Source organism: Nymphaea colorata, chromosome 8 (assembly GCF_008831285.2).
Source record: "Nymphaea colorata isolate Beijing-Zhang1983 chromosome 8, ASM883128v2, whole genome shotgun sequence".
Classification (NCBI taxonomy): Eukaryota; Viridiplantae; Streptophyta; class Magnoliopsida; order Nymphaeales; family Nymphaeaceae; genus Nymphaea; species Nymphaea colorata.
Genome location: NC_045145.1, coordinates 12,799,550 through 12,818,994, shown reverse-complemented (window position 1 = coordinate 12,818,994; position 19,445 = coordinate 12,799,550). Strand labels below are relative to the sequence as shown.

General features: G+C 37.4%; 1 protein-coding gene across 1 annotated transcript; it reads right to left on the bottom strand.

The window, feature by feature from the left end:
• Positions 1-305: 305 nt before the first annotated feature.
• LOC116259029 (uncharacterized) lies at positions 306-13,562 on the bottom strand. Its single transcript, XM_031636623.2, has 2 exons — positions 13,011-13,562; positions 306-1,036 (listed from the first exon to the last, which is right to left on the bottom strand). The coding sequence occupies exons 1-2, from the start codon at positions 13,342-13,344 to the stop codon at positions 462-464; spliced, it is 909 nt and encodes a 302-aa protein (XP_031492483.1). The 5' UTR covers positions 13,345-13,562; the 3' UTR covers positions 306-461.
• Positions 13,563-19,445: the final 5,883 nt, after the last annotated feature.

The window sequence follows — 19,445 nt, the reverse complement described above, 5'->3', positions numbered from 1 at the left end:
CGTGCGGAGGTCTTACGAAACTTCTTTTGTCAGTCATACAATAAGACACGTCTTTTTTTTAAAAAAAAAAAAACTCCAGAAGAAAACATAAATTAAACGTGTTTTTTTAAATTTTATTAATTTCTATTAATTCTATTTTTTTATAATTTTTAAGATTTTTTAAAAAACTACCAAGAATTTTTCAAGATATACAACTTTGCCTGAAATACCCGTACAAGATATATGTGACAATGATGCAGAATATAAAAATCTTCCACAAGAATATTACAATGACGTTGATCTCACTATTTTTTCAAACAACAATGGATCAAATTAGCAAAACTTTTCATTACTAAATATAACTCACGGATCAAACCGTGCATTTTTGCATTCTTGGATAGTTTATTTAACAAGAAACATTTGTAGACAAGGTTGCAGACAATCATGTCAAAATTACAGGAAAATGTAAAATGCTAAGACCATCACTGAACCAAGGACAGTCCACATACCATTAGAACTGCGTATATGCTAGAATCCATGAATAATCCACTGATTGCACTATACGTAACCCAACCCACATCCAAGGCCTTCTCAAGTTGACCTGAGAAACCATATTCATCAGCACCAACATTCCTTCTTCCTTCACGTACTCCGCTTTCGGATCCATTAGAGAACGCATGCCCAAGAACAATAGTTATATCAGTCAACAGAAACATATAAAGTGGAAAAGGGATGAACCATCTTACGATGGCAGCAATCAGAGAGGTCTCGTGACTAGATGCAATGATGACCAGAAGTGCAGCAACAACAGCACAAGTGGCACGAACGTTCTCAGTAGCAGAAATGGCGGAGACAATTTGTTTTGCTGTGAATACATTAGGAAGATGAATCGCGGTGGCAGGATGGATTGTGGCAGTAGGGCCTCGTGAATAGTGAACGGGAGGGACCAACGGCTGCACATTATCATCTGAATTCAGTGTACTGCTTATGTCCTCTAGCTTCTCTACATGATTCAAAATGGAGCCACTACCTGCTTCATCGTTGTCTTGCTCAACCACTACAACATCAAAGGAGTAACTCAAGAAAATTATAACGAGTCCACCCAAAAGGAGAATTGAGCAATAAAACAAACGAGCATAACATCTACGACCAATACAATGCAATACACAACCCAGCAAAATGCAAATACTGTTGACACAACATACAACCAAGAAGCATATGTATCAAATTTACCCATGAAACATTTCCAGGACGAAGTTTTTCTGATCCTTCGGATCAATATAACAGCGCTGTGAGTTTACTAGGAGTTGCTAATATTGCTTAGCTAGAACTTTTTTGCTTCCCACTACATCAATGGCAAGATATCTACAACGTCATCATCGTGGCATTCAAATTCATAGTGTGTCATGCAAAAAGCTAAATCAGATTCAAGTTCATTTAACCGCCCTAAGAGAGGCCACTGCCTCCCCGTGGGTTTTCACAGACCATGCTTCGGGACTTTTTACGGTTCAAACGTAAAGGGCACTAGGATGTGACAATACCACTCCAAAACTCGAATTTGAGTCCTTAGAAGAGCCGGACCACTTTGCCGCCCAATACGCTACCACCCTTCAAGGTGCTAAATTAGAATAATTAGTGACAAACGATAAGATAAGATTAATCACTTTCTCTAATAAAATTATACAGAAAAAATTAAACCATCCTTGTGGTCGTATAGCATGTAAGGTTAGCTGTTCCATTCAACTGTAAGTTGGATTTTCTAAGAAGCTAGAAGAATCATTTCATAAATTAAACCAAAACACTGCCTGATGTGCCCCAGTTCCTGTGCCACTTGTGTGGGGTGCACCATTTCCAAAAAACTTGGGGCATGGGTGCAGTGAGTATATATACAAAACTAGTAATTAATAAACAAAACAACCAAATAATAATTAAATATACAAGTAAATGCATTGAAAGTGTCTAAAAAACAAATGGATAAGCTCACAGAAAGCAAATTAGTGATTCTGTTTCTGAGTTAATCAAACATATCAATGATGAGAAAATATAACACAATCAAGCAACTAATTAATTGAGACAGTGAAACAATGAATTGCACAATTATACTATTGAGAGAAAGTTTACCAAGAAAAACCAACACCGAAAGCACAATTTTTGATAAAAATCTACTCAGTTAACTTTGACTGAAACCAGAGTCTGGACAGACAAAGCTTATTGTGCACCCAAGCTTTTTTGACCTAACCAGCAGACTCTTTGTTGGCTCGAGTCTGGTTGCAAAAATAGGTGGACCAAAATAATCATGTGCTTGTTTGACAAAACTTGGCGTAACCATACCTGCACTTTAACCTGAGATGTGTTGGGTACGGAACCCTCTTTTCCCCAAGTCCATGACATATCCCAGTTCAGAAGACAGCAAAAGTTTAAGATTTTCATTGAAAAAAAAAAAGCTCCTAGGAGTTTGTGAATAGTAGCATTTTGTGTGAAAATGAGCAATCACACGAAAAGTCAAATCTTGTCCCAACCATGTTGAAGTCACTTTCACACATTGTCACAAATATAGTTTACAGGTACAAAACAGCGAGGTTTTTCTTCGGTATAACACGACAAAGTTGTTTTTTTCAGAAAAATCTTGGCAAATTTTAAAAAAGCTAAAAAACTAAAAATAAAATGTGAAAATAAAAAATTGGTAATGAAAAAATGTAAAAAACACAAAAAAAAACGTGAAGAAATCACAAAAACGAAAACAAAGGGAAAAAATGAAAAAACGTGAAAAAACATAAAAAATTAAAAAAAAAGGAATAAAATGTGAATAAAGCACGTACATTTTCAATTTGGCATTTTTTTAAAACACGTGTTTTTTTCCTTTTTTTCGACTAACTTGTTTTGAACATTTTTTTCACTTTTTTTTAATAAAACACGTTTTCTGTGACACATTTAGGCAACTAGGGCTGCCCGTAATGCAAGTTGGAGCTTAGCCATCTTCACTAAGACAAAATCAGACTCTTAACTTGATTCACAATTTATTGTACGATTGAAGGTGAAAAAAATACATGTAACTGGGCAGGCGCCACCTGCCAAAGTAGTTCACACCAAGCACTAAGAGAGATTCACGCACACAAATTAGGTTACCCTGCCCTAATTCTTAATTAACCAGAAAATCATAAGTCTAGTGTATTACAGCCAGACTTATATATGGGCTGACAGAAATGGATCCTCTGTAATGGACCCGACCCAAAGACACCCTTATTCTATTGTATACCCTAATAGAGACTATTATCATTTAACGACTCTCCTCCCTTGCAAGCTAAATCACACGGACGCTGCAAAGTGACTGCCGCACCCGTGTCGACACAACTCGGGTGCTGGTGCGGGTACAGCTCGTATTCGCACCCAACACAAGTCAACAAGAGTCGGGTGCGGCTGACCACACCCAATCATTTTCGTCCATTTTGGACACGCACCCGATTTGCATTTGACTCGAGTCGGGTGCGGTCAAACCACATCAAGCTTATTTTCGTCCTTTTTTGATATTTTTTATTTTAAAAATTTTTAACATTAAAAAGAAGGTTTAGCATTTTTTTCCCCATTTCTGTGTTCTGTCCCGGTTTTGTGTTTCTTGTTTGCTTGTTTAATGTTTGTACTTTGTAAGCATGTTAATGTTTAATCCGTTACATTCATATACACAATACATTATAACTTATAAGTATGTAATAGATAATATTCATATATAATTTATCCATAAAGTGTGTAGTGTAGAGTGTATAGAGTCTATAGACTATATATATATATATATATATATATATATATATATATATATATATTATAATAATAAATTAATAATAACAAATAACTATTCTCGCCGCACCGCCACACCTAAATTTTTGGGGATGTGCCGCTCCGACACTCACCCCACACCTATGTGACATCTTGCAAGCAAAACCTTGTCCTCAAGGTGTAAAGTCTGGAAAACGCTGTTGGAGTTGAGTAGAGCCTCCCCAAAACTCAGCTCCCCAAATGGGCAAAGGAGACTCGGGCCCTTGCCATTTGATCAGCCAATCAGTATTGGAAGTCCCTTTCCCCTTGGTGGACCTTCTCTGCAAAATTCTGAAGGGAGTGACTGCATCCTGTTGGTGTTGGGGTAAATTTACAATTGCAGTAGGTGGTGAGCTATGTCACATGGGTGCGGGGTGCGGGTGCAGGATGTGGCAAGGTCCAAAAAACTTCGGTGCGGGTGCGGCGAGACATTATTATATTATATTATATGTATAAATATATATCAGAAAAATTTAAATAAAAATTAACAAATAACCACTACAAATCAACAAGGATTAGATCATTAGAGTTTTAAGGATTGTTTCATCAAATGATTCAACAATTAAAAAAAATAAAATGAAATTCATCATTCTTGTATTAATCTTTTCATCATTCTAATCTTCCTCCATCAATTTCTTGATTATCTTCAGTCCTTTTCACTAAAATCAATAGGAATAACAGGATCAGCTAAATCCAGATTAGCAGTTTGTAAGTTGCGCTCTCCATCAAAATTGAATTCTTATGCCTCCACATCCCAATATTGAGATAATCCACAACTGCATTTAATTATAAGAAGAAGATAAAGAGTTAAATATTGAATTAACAAAATAACATAAACAAATATAGAATCATAGATGTATCATACCCATATTCTTTATCCTTTCTTGAAAATAGATGCAAATTGGAGTGCACATAAATGAGGTTTTCTGCATGCTTGCTAGTGATTTTATTCCTTTTAATATTATGTATATGAGAAAATATGCTCCAATTCATTTCGCAACATGATGATCTAACAGGTTGACTAAGTAATTTCGATGCCAATTCTTGGAGAGTTGGCATTTTTTATCCATATGTTGACCACCAATCAAAAGGACTTAATTCTTCATCTTCTCTTGCTATCTCTACATCACTAGATTCAAATCTTCCTGCATTGAACTTTGAATATTCATAACTAGCTTGTTTTTTAACATAGGGATCTGAATAAAGTCTCTCCATGCATGATATTCTATTCTTTGATATCTCATGATCTTGATTTAGAGGGACACATCAAGGAGCTCCTTCTAGCCATCTTTTTGAATAATATTTAGGATTTAAAGAATGAGCCATGCAATGTAGGGGAGTATTGCTCTTATCCCATCTTTCTACTAGTATTGAATGCATGCGGTCAAAAAAGTCTAAATTATCAAGTACAATACATTTCTTTTCGTGCTTGAAAACTATAGACTGAATTTGCTCAATCATATTATCCCACATTTCACAAACCTTATGAAGCATAGGCTCATCCTTGTCCACTTCCCTCAACATGCACCAAATTGGTTCTGTGAACTCCAAAAAATATGTCAACCTATCCCACCATTTATCATCCACAATAATGTTCTTGATTGCTTGAGCTTTAACCTCATCTTCAGCACGATATAAATTCCAACCTTTGATATCCACCATATGAACTAATGCTTCCTTTACTCGTTGGAACCTTTTCAACATGACGATGATGGAAGCAAACCATGTCTCAGCAACTTTCAATAATTTCAAATCTGAATAACTACCAAAGAGTGATTGCATGTTGGTGATTGACAATGAAATTTCTAATATTCTTTGCATCTTTTTCCATGTCTTGAATCCATGAAAATAGTTCATGTCCTCGAGGATCTTGTTCTTCATCTGGTAGAGTGCATATGTCCTTCAATGCCAAATTCAGGGTATGTACAACACATGGAATCCAAAAGACATGAGTAAACTCACTCATCAAACTTAAGCCAACACTCTTACAGGCAACAGCATTATCCGTGATGATCTGCACTAGCTTATGAAGACCAACATCTTTGATGATTTCTATAAATAACCACTTCAAATATTCAGCATCTTTGTACTCCCCGGATGCATCAACTGTCTTAAAAAATACTGGCTCATCACAAGCAACAACAATAAAGTTAATTAGTAGACGCCTTTGAATGTCTGTCCACCCATAAGAAACAATTGATGTTCCAGTTCTATTCCATTTAAATTTCATTTAAACTTTGTCATAGCCAATTTTTGTTAAACATCATTCTTTTCATCTCTAATAATTGATGTTCGTAGCCTTTCTGAGCTTGGAGGTAAATATCTAACCAATTTGCTATTCGCAAATGCAAGCACAAACTTCTTCCAATGGGGATTTCTAGCTACATTGAAAGGAATGCAGCTAGAATAGAAAAACTTACCGCCCAGCTTATCTAACTCTGCTCTTCCACCTAAATTAAAACATGTCTCTAAAGTATTCTCACGGGCCTCTCTTTTCTTATCAACAACCATAAGATACATGGTTCTGTCACCACCGCCTGTTCTCTTGCATTGATCAACAATCTCTTATAACTTCATATACTCTCTAAATTTGTCTGCAGGAATTTTGTTACATGGTCGAAGTCCAAGATTTGCTATCTTCAATAGATGCGCTTTTACTCTTATGCAAATCCAACAAATGAACCGTCACAATATTTACACACAAATTGTACATTGCCACCGCTACCGCAGCCTATGGATGCACATCTTTTGTGACAACCTGAATTCCTTTCCACAATGGTTGCTCTTCACTTGCATATACAGAACCAGGCTGTGAGCCAGACCTTGATTGTATAACATTTACAACATTTACACTTGATGAAGAAAATCCTATTGCTGATATAGTAGTCTTTCCTTTCCCTTTGTCAACCATCAAGTAAATTTCACCTTCAAATTTCAAACAAACAGCTAATAGAAAGAATGTTTTAATGAAGTCTACAAACTGATATCAGAAAATATAACCCAGTAGGTTCAGCAAAAACATCAGTAAATTCCTGCATAAGTGGTTTTATTGGCTGTGGCACACCCTCATATGAGTCCTTCTCATTCTGTTATGAGGCATCCACCTATGTCACACAGATTCGTTAGAATGGCTGCTGCGCCCGCACCGGTGCGAATGCACGGATGGGTGCGGCCCGACATGGTGCTAGACACGGCTAACACGTGTCCAGTGCAATTTTTCGCACCCAATGAAGTGGATGATGCATCGGAGGGGCACCCGACTCGGGTCAACGACAAGTCGGGTGCAGTCAGGACATGCAGAGGACAAATATGTCCTTTTCTTAACGATTTAAAAGAAAACTTGAAAAACATAAACCCTTGTCGAATAAGGGTTTTATTTTCGTTGAAACCCTTCAACTGCCCAACGGCTCCTCTGCTTCTCACAAAGCTCCTTTTCAATGACTGAAGAAGATTTTCAGTGAATCATGTTGAATTCCAGGGAATCATCTTCTGTCCAACGTCCTCAAACTCACAGGTGAAGTGACTTTCTGTCCAGCGTCCTCAAAATCGTCCTGAATCCTCTTCTTTCCAGTGTTCTCAAAATCGCCGACCGCCGTGAATCGCGTCTTCTTTGGCCCAGTCCCTCTACGCCACGGGTCTTCCTCGACGTCCACTTGGTTCAGGTAGGTGCACTCAACTCTCTCATCAACTAATGCCCTTCACACTCTTTTTCACCGGATTTCACACCGTTTTTCGGCAAACCTATCGGTTAGACGACGGGTTTCCATCCTCACGCTCCAACTAGACATTCCCAACATTCAATTGAAAAGCCCCTTGCTGATTTACCCATTTTCCCCAATTACTGCTGATTCCCTCTTTTGAACATTCTAGCGACTCCAACTGATTTCTGACGATTTTTTTGTTTTTCTGTTGTCCGCAACTCATCCTATGATACTCTATATTTTTGTTTCTTATCTTTTTGTTTGTAGCAATTTTTTTTTTTGTTCATAAGCATGTTAGCTCTTGTTGTGCCTTACTGATTTTTTATGTTTGTTTCTATCTTGAGACAGATTTTCAAGTTCCTGCATCCATGTGAGAGTAGAAGAAGCAACTGTATACTTTATGCAATGAACACGTTCTTTCTATGCTTGAGAAACATACTTTGCGAAGACTATTCTTCTACCTTTTGTATTTTCAAATATCAAGTTGTACACCTGCTATGAAGGTGGAAGATTGACGAAGATCATGGGCTTCGTGCCCTTAGCTAACATGTCAATACTCTTCACGTGTGTATCACAATCTGTTTGTCCAATCTTAACCAACTCTTGAAGTATGTCGCAACACATGACAAATTGAACCCCTCTACATGCACGTGTCATGGTCTTCACATCGTTAGCGATACCGTGCAACAAATTATAATACTCTTTATCATAGGCTGACTTGTTCCTTCTAGACCTACTTGTAATCTTGTTGGTTGTCATTGTGGGATCTTGAGTTGTAGGAGTTGTAAATAACTAAATATTGGCGATTGTATGGGAGGACTATCTTCATGGAGCATTTGTATGAATGATTGTAAACTTTCATGTTGCATGTAAAATGGAGTCGATTGAGAAGCAGGTGTAGTTGAGAATGGTTCAGTGTCCTCATCTAAGAACATGTTGTTGCAAGTGTCTGTCACTCTGTTGCGTTGCGAGTTGCATGAGAATCACCATATACCTCGGCAAACTCGTCATAATACCTCCATAACTTTGGTCTTTTGTACTTTTTTCTATTCGGGTATTTCTGAAAAAAAATCCAATGGGTTCAAATTTTACAGAAAAAAGACATGTCACACATAACCTAAAATTACGATCTCTATAACATACCTCAATGTACTCACTCCAAACTTGGGGGTCAACATCACTGCATTTGTTAATGGGGTCATATCCAAACCCGCTTGTATTCAAAATTTCCTTCATAACTGGCAAGTTGGGTTTTGTATACTTCAATTTATTTTTAATTTTGTCCTTAGTGAAATCCTTTCCGAAGCGGTCTATCATGCTTTTTTCTATTGCTGTGTAGGCTTTTGCCTTCAAACCTCCACCCGATTTCATACCAGGAATGTGTGATTGCTCCAAAAGAAGCTGGACTAAATAGTCCATCTCTACTTCAATCCACGTAAGATTCTCTCTTGATGGACCACTATCTTCCATGGTAATGATTTGCACAATATTCCTTCACAGCTACAATTTTCATTATGACAACGTATGCGTAAACAAAATTGACAATACTAACTTGCATTTCACTTGTAAGGTAAGCGCTAAGATAAATGACTAAAACAAAGACAAAAAGTTTGCATATAACACACACACGTGCAATAGATCACCTGACTAGATTAGACAAGTCGTGGTTTTGTATGGCATATAACATTTCTTGTGATTCAACAATACAAAAGTATGCATTTGTGTGTCATTAGAATGCACATAATCTAAAGAAAACATATGTGTGCATCAGTTTTCATTTAATAAACAACATAAGATATCATTAGAATGCACGCTCTAGCCTTTCTTGTGCTTTACTACTGCCAAAAAATCAGACTATAAATGTTATGATATGAAGAGGCAGAAAAAAAGAGTGCAGTAGGAGTATATGATCGTAGAATAGCATCAACCATAGAGCAATAGCATAACAAGAAAATAGCCACAAACTTGTTGAATCACTCGTGTAATTCAGCATTACCAGACTCATATAGCTCATCTTGTACACACTAAAAGCCAATTTCAACATGCCATATCCTAAGTTCATATGTGTGCAGTATTCAGAAGCAATACATACATTGAACAACTAATAAGAGAATATTTCATTCCTCATCTTCCTTGCTTAAATTAATTGCTTATACTGGCCGGGGAAGAGATATCAATGAAAAACACTTTTCCTTGCTTAAATTAATTGTTTATGCACAGACTCCACCACCTTCTCATTCTTCATGAAAAGAATAGGAAAAAAGGAACTACAGAGATAAACAAAGCAAGTAAACAGAGGGAGGCAAACGTCAAAATCCACAGTCAATCAAAAACCACGCTTTTGGAGGACGGCGTTAACTCCAGTATCTCTTTCCCTCCATCACCAGTTCTCCATTTTATCTTCTCCTTCTGTTGTGTTTCTATGGGCACAATGCGTGCAGTGGACACACAGAAGGAAAGGCAGAGGGAGAGAAACAAAGTAGAGATGGGGCAAGAGAGGGGAAGTATAACGATCTTACCTACACAGAAATACGATCGCCCCGCCGGCTGATTTGTGATGAGAAAGAGAATCGAAGGAGAAGAGCAAGACGTTGATGACTTGGTCGATCAGAGGAGGAAGAGACAGTGGCGATGGAGAGTGGATGCGATGGAAGAAGCCCTAACGAGCAAAAAGAAAATCGTTGAAAAAAAGTCGGGCCCTCTCTGATCCGACTTTTTTCCAAGGTAAATTTACCCTGGAAACACGTTTTGGGCAAGGGAATTTTTGCTATGTTTGATGACGCTGGGTGAATCCGTACTAAAAAGGAAAAAAACACTCGACCAACAATGTTTTTCACTTTTTCTTGGCCATCAAACGTGACCTAAAGGAAAAAATAAAGAAAACGGAAGATTAGGCAGCTCCAATTGTTGAGTTGGAAAGTCAAATGAGAACATCAAAAACCACAGGAAAAAGGTAGAACAATCGAACCATGAGCAACAATCAAAGGAGGATAATAGGTTTTTTGAGGTAAGGGATGTCGTGTGAAGTGGTTTCTGCCATCAGCTGTTCTATCCCTAGTAGTTCCACTGCCAAAAGTTCCACCGTGGTTCAAGTTTCTGACAACAATGTGGCCACAATGGTTGCAAGTTTCAGACAACGGGATGGGTGGTGATTTGCGAAAAAGGTTTACACGGGTATGATTGTCGAAAAACATTATGTTAACTGTGTGCAACTTTAATTACACTGATGATGGTGACTGAAGGCAGCTCTTTGAGATCTTTGGTGAAAGTTGAGCAGTGAAATGTGGAAAGACAAATGATGGCCAGTGAGTTTGTTATTTTCCTAACTGTTAGATGGTGATTTGTAACTTTTGTTAACATAAATTATTTTAGTTTAATCCTGAAAAGACAGAAGTGAACTCAATCACCATCGGTGCATGGACTACACCTGACAAGGTGTTGACTATGTCGAAGGCCAATCCAGTGCTGCACCTGTTTTCAAGTTTTCAACCACCTGCATCCAGCTTCCAGCTGTCTGAATGCCAAAGTCTCATTGATGAAAGTACTTAGACATGGCAATTTTAAAAAATGTGAGCACAGGCATAATATATATATATATATATATATATATATATATATATATATATATATATATATATATATATATATATATATATATATATATATATATATGATAATAATAATTTGCAATTGTCCAAAGACTCCAAACATAATTCGTTGCAACTAAAGATAGAAAAATGAGAACCTTGAAAGAGACCTGGCATGCCATAAGCCCCTGCACCCACACATGGTCATACCGACATGGGTACATCACCCAAGATGGAATACCCATGTGACTTAGGTGGAAACAAGTGTACCGCAACACATTACTACATGAATCCAGGTCGCATAGGTCCTCAAGGATGTGTTTATATTAGGTGGAGAAAACACTGATGCTTATAGGTGTCATTAGCCGATCTAAGACATTTGGAATGCGTTTATTACTGATGTTATTGTAAAGGACATTCGCAGTAGACATAGTGATACCTGGATAAGTGTGTGTATGCACATGAAGTTTGACTACTAATTACAGTAGAGGGTACCAAACTTGTGACATAATCTATGAGGATCCCAAGAGAGAACATATGAGTATTTTATCCTCTAATTACTTTTTATTTTTAGCAGCCAACTATTAGTATTTTATCCTTTTTTTATTATTTGTTCTTTTAGCACCAAAAAATGGTTTTGTAAAAGAATGTCAGAAATACCATGTAACGTTACAGGGAGTTCATAAAGTCAACACAGGACAATATGCTTATTGCTTAGGTTAAAGGCCTAAGAGTACCTGAACCAATTAATTCAACACAACAAAGGAATCTAAAGTGTCAGTGACTCAGCATCATCTTGTAAATGCAGGGCAAGGATACCGTTATGCAGTATGTCTGAGACTTAACACAGTACTCAACCAAACATCATGAAGTTGAACATCAAGAACCAGTACCATGACAATTCTTAGAATTATAATGAAAGACCTCATAGAAAATAATGCACACACTTTTCCTTTTCTTTTACTGCAGGCATTTTTAATCTCAAGCAACCAATTGTTTTCCTTCAATACATACATGCACGTGAAGATTTATAAACTGCAACTCAATGCATCAAAAAAAAAAAAATTGTAGTAGATTTTCCTGTAAGATCTTTCATACCTGACCAACAAAGTCAAAAGACATTATCATTTAAGTTCAATTTCAACTAGCATTCAAAAAACTCGAAAATATTTGTGTAACTAGACATATGAAAGGTCATAATGTCAACATGTTGCCACTGGGTTAAAAAAAAAAAGAAAGAAAGAAAGAACTAGTTCAATCCGAAAGTAAAACATGTTTTGTATCAAGGTCATCCTTAAGGAAACAAGACAAACTCTGAAATCTAGTTGCTTACCAGTCGTTTATCAAAAGATAGCAGAAACCCAAAAAAAGGCAATAAAACAGAAAGATCCGCGAAGATGATAGCACCTAAAGGAGTAGCTTTGTCGACAAACGCAAGAAAAAGAAAGGAAAACCAATCCAATTGATACCACACGGGAAGATTACAATATATATATATATATATATATATATATATATATATATATATATATATATATATATATATATATATATATATATATGTATATATATATATATATATGAAGCATCTACAAACAAGAAAAACTAGATAACCAACACCAAAGAATGCAGGACTACTCTTTTTTTTTTTGGCATGAAGTCAGAGAAATTGTAGCTTCCTTCCAAGCAAAACAATAAAAAAGATCATACAAAACGGTCATGGAATACATCAAAAAGAAGAAAAGGCAGAGAGCATGAAACTAATGGCATCTAGAACCACTTACTTTTATTGAAAAGCAAGCGAAGACGACAGAATTCACAATAAATGTCGGCCAAATAGGCATACCACGGTACCACCTATAAAGGGAAAAACCAAAGGAGAAGAAACATAGGAAGGATAAGAACAAGAAAGCCAGGAATCCGGTGGACGTACGCATATCTCCCCGCCGAGACCGGAGTTTCGGCCCCTCTTGTTCCTCGAGTCTGTGGAGAATGCTTGGTCGTGATGGAGCCGGCGGCGGTGTTATTGTTTCCGCTATTGGTATTGTTGGAATCGATGGTGGTGGCCGCGGTGGTCGTGGAGATGACGGTCTCATGGCCTCATAAGTTTTTGGCGTTGTTGGCGGTGGAGGTGGTGGTGGTGGTGTCGGGGTGGCAGGAATGGAGGAGATCTGGCCGGTAATAAAAGCAAGACGATCGGTTCCCCTGTCAACGATTCGCCTCCGGCGGGTCTCTCTGGACTTCTCCGTCTTTCCTCCCTCCTCCATCGTTCTTCCCCTTCGACAAGTGTGTGGGATGCCCCTGCCTTTTGAAGGGTGAGGCAAGGTCGAACCGCTTCGAGTTTATGCAGAAACGAAACGTTTTTTAAACGATTTCAAGTGGATTATCATTATCATGACTTCAGTTGCGCAGTTTCTCGGTTCCAAATCCCCTAAAAAATTTTGATGCATTGAAGATATGAAGTTAGGAGAAAAGTTTCTAGAAATATCTTTTCAGAAAAAATGGAACCGGAAAGTGGGTGCCTATTTCAATTATGTTGTGTGTTTGATGGGGTTGAAAAATGTTTCCACAAAAGTTATTTTTTAATTTGATGGAATGGGCACCAAAATGAAAACATGAAAACAAACAAGACCTAAAATAATTATGGCGAAGGTTACCATTTCAGATCGAACAACTTCATGACAAACTAGATGCGTTAAATATATTAAAAAAAAATAAAATTGAAAATTGGCACGCTGAAGTGTTACGGTAATGAGAAATTAGGTGAAAAAGGGATAACAATCGGATGTGAAAGATGAGAAAAAAAGAAATGAGAAAAGAGAGAGAAGAGAAGCATAGAGATTCTGAAGTTGGAACCAGTTATGACAGACCCTAGGATGTATACAAGATGACACAGAAAATCGACGTCGCAACCGACACAGCCTATACTTTAACATAGAAACACAATATACGAGTCTTTAATGATGTTACAGATGGAAAAAGTGGAAAATTCAGTTCCTAAGCATGCCTTCCTGTCATAATCCATATTTAATTCCACCAAAAACCAACGTCTGGAAGCCCTAACAGTTTCTAAGTTATACGATTCTACTAGAATCAACTAGTCATCGAAGCACTCGGATGTTGGTTCTGGTGGCAAGTTGCATGAGGGCGTAGTTTCTGAAATAAAGATCAATACAAAATTCTCACAAGAGCCAACACCAATTTGCAGCGGCCAACTTCGGCACAAAATGCAATTGCGAACTAGCACTTTGCTGCAGAAATAACCGTGAGACATCCAGACCAAGGCTGAGCAGCTTAGCTTCCTGCTGCTGCTGGAATTGGCATAGGCTTCACATCTTCAGCTTTCTCGTGTTCTGGCCAAAGAATCTGTCATAAACCTACATTTGCCGAATGAGGGATGAAAGGTAGATCACAAGCATCATATCATTTGCCTTCACAGAGAATGCCTTGATCAACTCATTAACATGCAAGTTGGGAAGCAGGTTGAACACATCCTAGGATTAGTCAGTCAACAAGAGAAAATTTGGTAAGAAAAGCTTGGTGCAACCAGGCATCAGAACCTGTCTGATTCAGCGGGATGTGAGCACTGAGAATTTGATCAGAAGCTCAAGGAATGCAGAAACAGGGCATAGGGCAAATGATTTGGATGGGCAGTTGGATGCTAGCCTACATTTGATACAAATCCAAAAGATCTGCACGCAGATAATCCCTATCAACATGCAAGACCAAATATCAAATGAAGTCACCAGTTCTTCACGACATCAAGCAAATCATGTCCTTGACATTCTGCTTTGGCCAAAATGAAAGCACAAGCACCTGCTTGACAAAATATAGAACACCTAAATGCATAAATTTTTAAAAGGAGTTGTATCTACAGAATCTTTTAGACCAGTTAATTGGGAAGTGAAAGAAAGATAAAATACAGAAGCCACGATATGAACAGGATTGTCGAAAACATTTTACCAAACACTTAAAACACATTATGTGCATGAACCTGGAACGAAGAAAAGGGAAAACAGGAACACACAGAAACGACCAACAGAAACAAGCAAATATCAGCGCAACTTCAAACATGCAAAAATTGAGCTACAATATCAGGAACGGTGCATTTTGGGCACAGAGAAGGGGGAACGAGAGAGTGGGAGAGAGAGAGAGAGTGAGTGAAAGAACAACGTCAAGTTGGTACCTGTGGATGTCCGCAATGGAAGGTCATGACGTCCGAATCTGCACAGCGTCAAGAAGAGGTGTCGCTCAACGAGTTTTCTGCAATATGGATGTCTGCAATGGAAGGTCGCTGTTGAAAGTTTTGGTTTAAAATAAAGGTTTAGATTTGAAGATTGGATCCAAGAATTGCATTGTTTATCTCATTCCAACAAGGACGTTACTAAAAGCATCTAGAAAAAAGGGAGAAACTAATTCTGTTATAAAGTTTCTGTCCAATTCTTTTTTTTTATTAGCTGGTTTGTAACCTCCTACCTGCTTGTATGTATATATTACTCAAAAAAGGAACGAGTGAAATATCTTCTTCTTCCCACAACTTGCTCGTCTCTCTCTCGTCGCTGCTATGTTTTGCTCTCTTTTTGCTTGTTATGTTGTGTTTCTTACATGGTATTAGAGCATCATTAACCTGAAGTGTTCTTTTGTCTTCATGGCTTCATCATCGATTGCCCCAGAAAGTGTTCCTCAAGGTGAATCGCATATAGGTGGATCGAACTTGCGTTTCTTACATGGTATTAGAGCATCATTAACCTGAAGTGTTCTTTTGTCTTCATGGCTTCATCATCGATTGTCCCAGAAAGTGTTCCTCAAGGTGAATCGCATACAAGTGGAAAGAACAGTGTGTTGCTAATCATCCTGTTCAAGTCGATGGCTTCAATAATCCACTGTATCTCCACCACTCAAGACAGTCCTGGTGCTGTCCTAGTTCACAGCCATTGACAAGTGATAACTACCTTACTTGGAGTCGGGCAATGGTGATGGCCTTAACAGCCAAGAACAAGTTGTGTTTTATTGATGGGTCCTTGTAAGAGCCTCATCCATCATCTGGAGAGCCCATTTTATGGAGGAGATCCAATACTATGGTGTTGTCTTGGATAATCAACTCTATGGTGAAGGATATAGCAAACAACATCATATATGCAACGACGGCGCATGAGGTATGGACTGATTTGCAGCATCGTTATACTCAAAGTACTACTAGAAAATATCAAATTAAATCTGCTATAAGCTGACACATACAGGAGACACAAGGTGTCAATGCATACTACACCAAACTCAAAGGCTATTGGGATGAACTAGCTTCCTATGAGCCGCTTCATGTCTGCACATGTGGGACTATGAAGATTATTTTTGATAAGTAGCAGGAAGAGAGAGTCATTCAGTTCCTAATGAGACTGAATGAGTCATATAACTCTATCAGAGGACAGATCCTTCTCATGGATCCTTTTTCCCCAATAGCAAAGGTATATTCTCTAATCCTGCAAGAAGAGAAGCAGCGAGAGTCAAGACTGTTGCCTTCTACAGAGCAAATCAATTTGGTTGCATCTCAATATGATAATCAAATGTTCAAAGGAAATACCCAAAGATGTCAACATTACACATAAAATGGGTCACATAAAGGACAAGTGTTACAAACTGCATAGTTACCCAAATGAGTTTAAGACATTTAAGCATAGACAAGAGAAAACACAGCAAGGTGTAGTGCAATGAGAAAAGTCGAATGGAAAAGGCGTCTCTGCTACAGTGTCTGGTGGTTTTGTAAGTTTTGAGGCAAATGTGGCTCAATCTAGCAAGGAAAGTGTCACCATGGAAGAATACAACCCAGATTATTCAATTGCTGAGAGAAACCAGTCTCTTATGCAAATTTTGCAGGTATTTTTGTTACTCTAAAAGATGCATGGATCATTGACACTGGTGCCAATGATCACATGACATCTTCATTGTCAAGTATGGTTAATGTTTCAAAACTTCAAACTAGTTTTCCTATCAGATTACCCAACAATAATATTGTACATGCAACTTACCAAGGTGATTTTGTAATCTCTCCTTCAATCAGATTACATCATGTTTATTACATTCCAAATTTTAATTTCAATATGATATCTTTTAGTCAATTAATCAAACAGTTGAACTGTGATGTTTTGTTCTCTACCTGTGGTTGTGTCATACAGGACCAAATGTCCAAGATGGAGATTGGAGCTGCTGAACTGAGAAGTGGCATATATTGCTTCCAAAGTCCTAATTCTGCAAATGGTTTGACTACTAACTTTGATGACCATTTACCTACTGTTTCTACAACGACCAAATCTCATGATCCCTTGGACCTTTGGCATTTACGCCTGGGTCATCCTTCTAGCTTTAGAAATAAACTCTTTTCTGCACAAGACTCTAAGATAGTGTTAAAGAACAATCAATGTCATATTTGTTCTATTTCAAAGCAAACTCGTCTGCCTTTCAATGTTAGAGAAATTTCTTCTTCAAAGCCTTTCCAAATGGTGCATTGTGATATTTGGGGACCTTATTCACAAGTCTCACTCATTGGTGCTCATTATTTTTTGAGTCTAGTTGATGACTACTCACGTTTCACATGGGTGTTTTTAATGCACCACAAGTATGAGACACAATACAAACTGCAACAGTTTTGTAATATGGTTGAAAATCAGTTTAAAATTACAATACTAAAAATATGGAGTAATAATGGGTCCGAGTTTGTATCTCAAGAGCTACAAACATTTTTTCAGCAAAGAGGAATTATACATGAAAGGAGTTGTGTCTATACGCCTCAACAAAATGGCGTGGTTGAGAGGAAGCACAGACACATGCTAGCAATGGCTCATGCACTTCGATTCCAGCCAATTTACATTTAAAATTCTAGGGCGAATGTGTGTTGACAACAACTTACTTAATAAATAGAACTCCCTCAACTTTGTTAAATGGAGTCACACCATATGAAAGACTCTTTCAAAGAAAACCAACGTATAATCATCTTAGAACATTTGGTTGTTTGTGTTATGTGACAAATTTAAAACCAAGCAGTAAATTTGATGAACGAGCACATATGTTTGTTTTCTTATGGTACCCCTTTGGTAGAAATGTATATCTTATTTATAATATGAAAACAAAAAAAAAATGATGGTGAGTCGTGATGTCAAGTTTCATGAACATGTATTTCCATTTTTAAACTCAAAGAAAGAAATAGAAACTTTTGTTGTGCCTTTACCTATCGAAGATGTCATGTGCAAGGAAAGTGAAATTCAAGAGAAAGAAGGTGAAAATCCTCAACTCTTCACAAAAATTGATTAATCAGAAAACTTACCATTTCAATTCACTTCTAAAGAATATGACACCATTTCAAGTGAACTTCAATCGACAAACCCTTCAGCTGAAACAGATCATGATACAAATCAGCATCAAAGCCTTTGTCGCTCTAACCAAATTCAGAAACCATCTGTTTTGCTTAAGGACTTTTATTGCAATGCTGCTACTTCTGGTTCAGGAGCTACATCAAAGTCAAGGAATGGTCATTACAGCATGTATCCAATCTCAAACTTTGTCTCATTCAAACATTTCTCACCACAACATAAATCTTTCCTTTTGTCTATATCCCAGTCATCTGATCCATATTTCTATGATGAGGCAAAACACTTAGCTTGCTGGAAAGATGCCATGACAGCTGAAAAATTAGGGCCCTAGAAGAAAATGGTACATGGAGTCTTGTTAAATTCCTTGCAGATGTGACTCCTATAAGATGTAAGTCGGTGTACAAGACAAAATATAAGGATGACGGATCGGTTGAGAGATATAAAGCAAGACTTGTTGCAAAGGGCTACTCACAAGTTGAATGAGTAGATTTTCATGAAACATTTGCACCGGTAGCTAAATTAGTTAATATAAGATGCTTATTATCCATTGCAGTTAAGTTTAATGGGATACTTGAGCAAATGGATGTATATGATTTGCATGAGCAGGTTTCTATGGAGTTGCCTCCCAGATATGGAAAAGAGGGGGAGACAAGAGTTTGCAAATTTCATAAGTCTTTATATGGGTTAAGGCAAGCACCAAGAAATTGGTTTCAGAAATTTTCTACTGCCTTAGTAGATTTTGGTTTTACTCAATCAAGAAATGATTATTCATTCTTCATCTTGTGCAAAGGTAAAACATTTTCTGTTATACTAGTTTACGTAGATGATTTGATCATTGTGAGAGATGACGCAAAGCAAATTGCTCAAATTAAAGGTTATTTGAATAGTGTGTTTCATATGAAGGAGCTGGGATCATTAAAATTCTTTTTGGGAATTGAATTGTCAAGAAGTAATGAAGGCATTTGTTTGTCACAATGCAAGTACTGTCTTGACATTTTGGAAGAAAC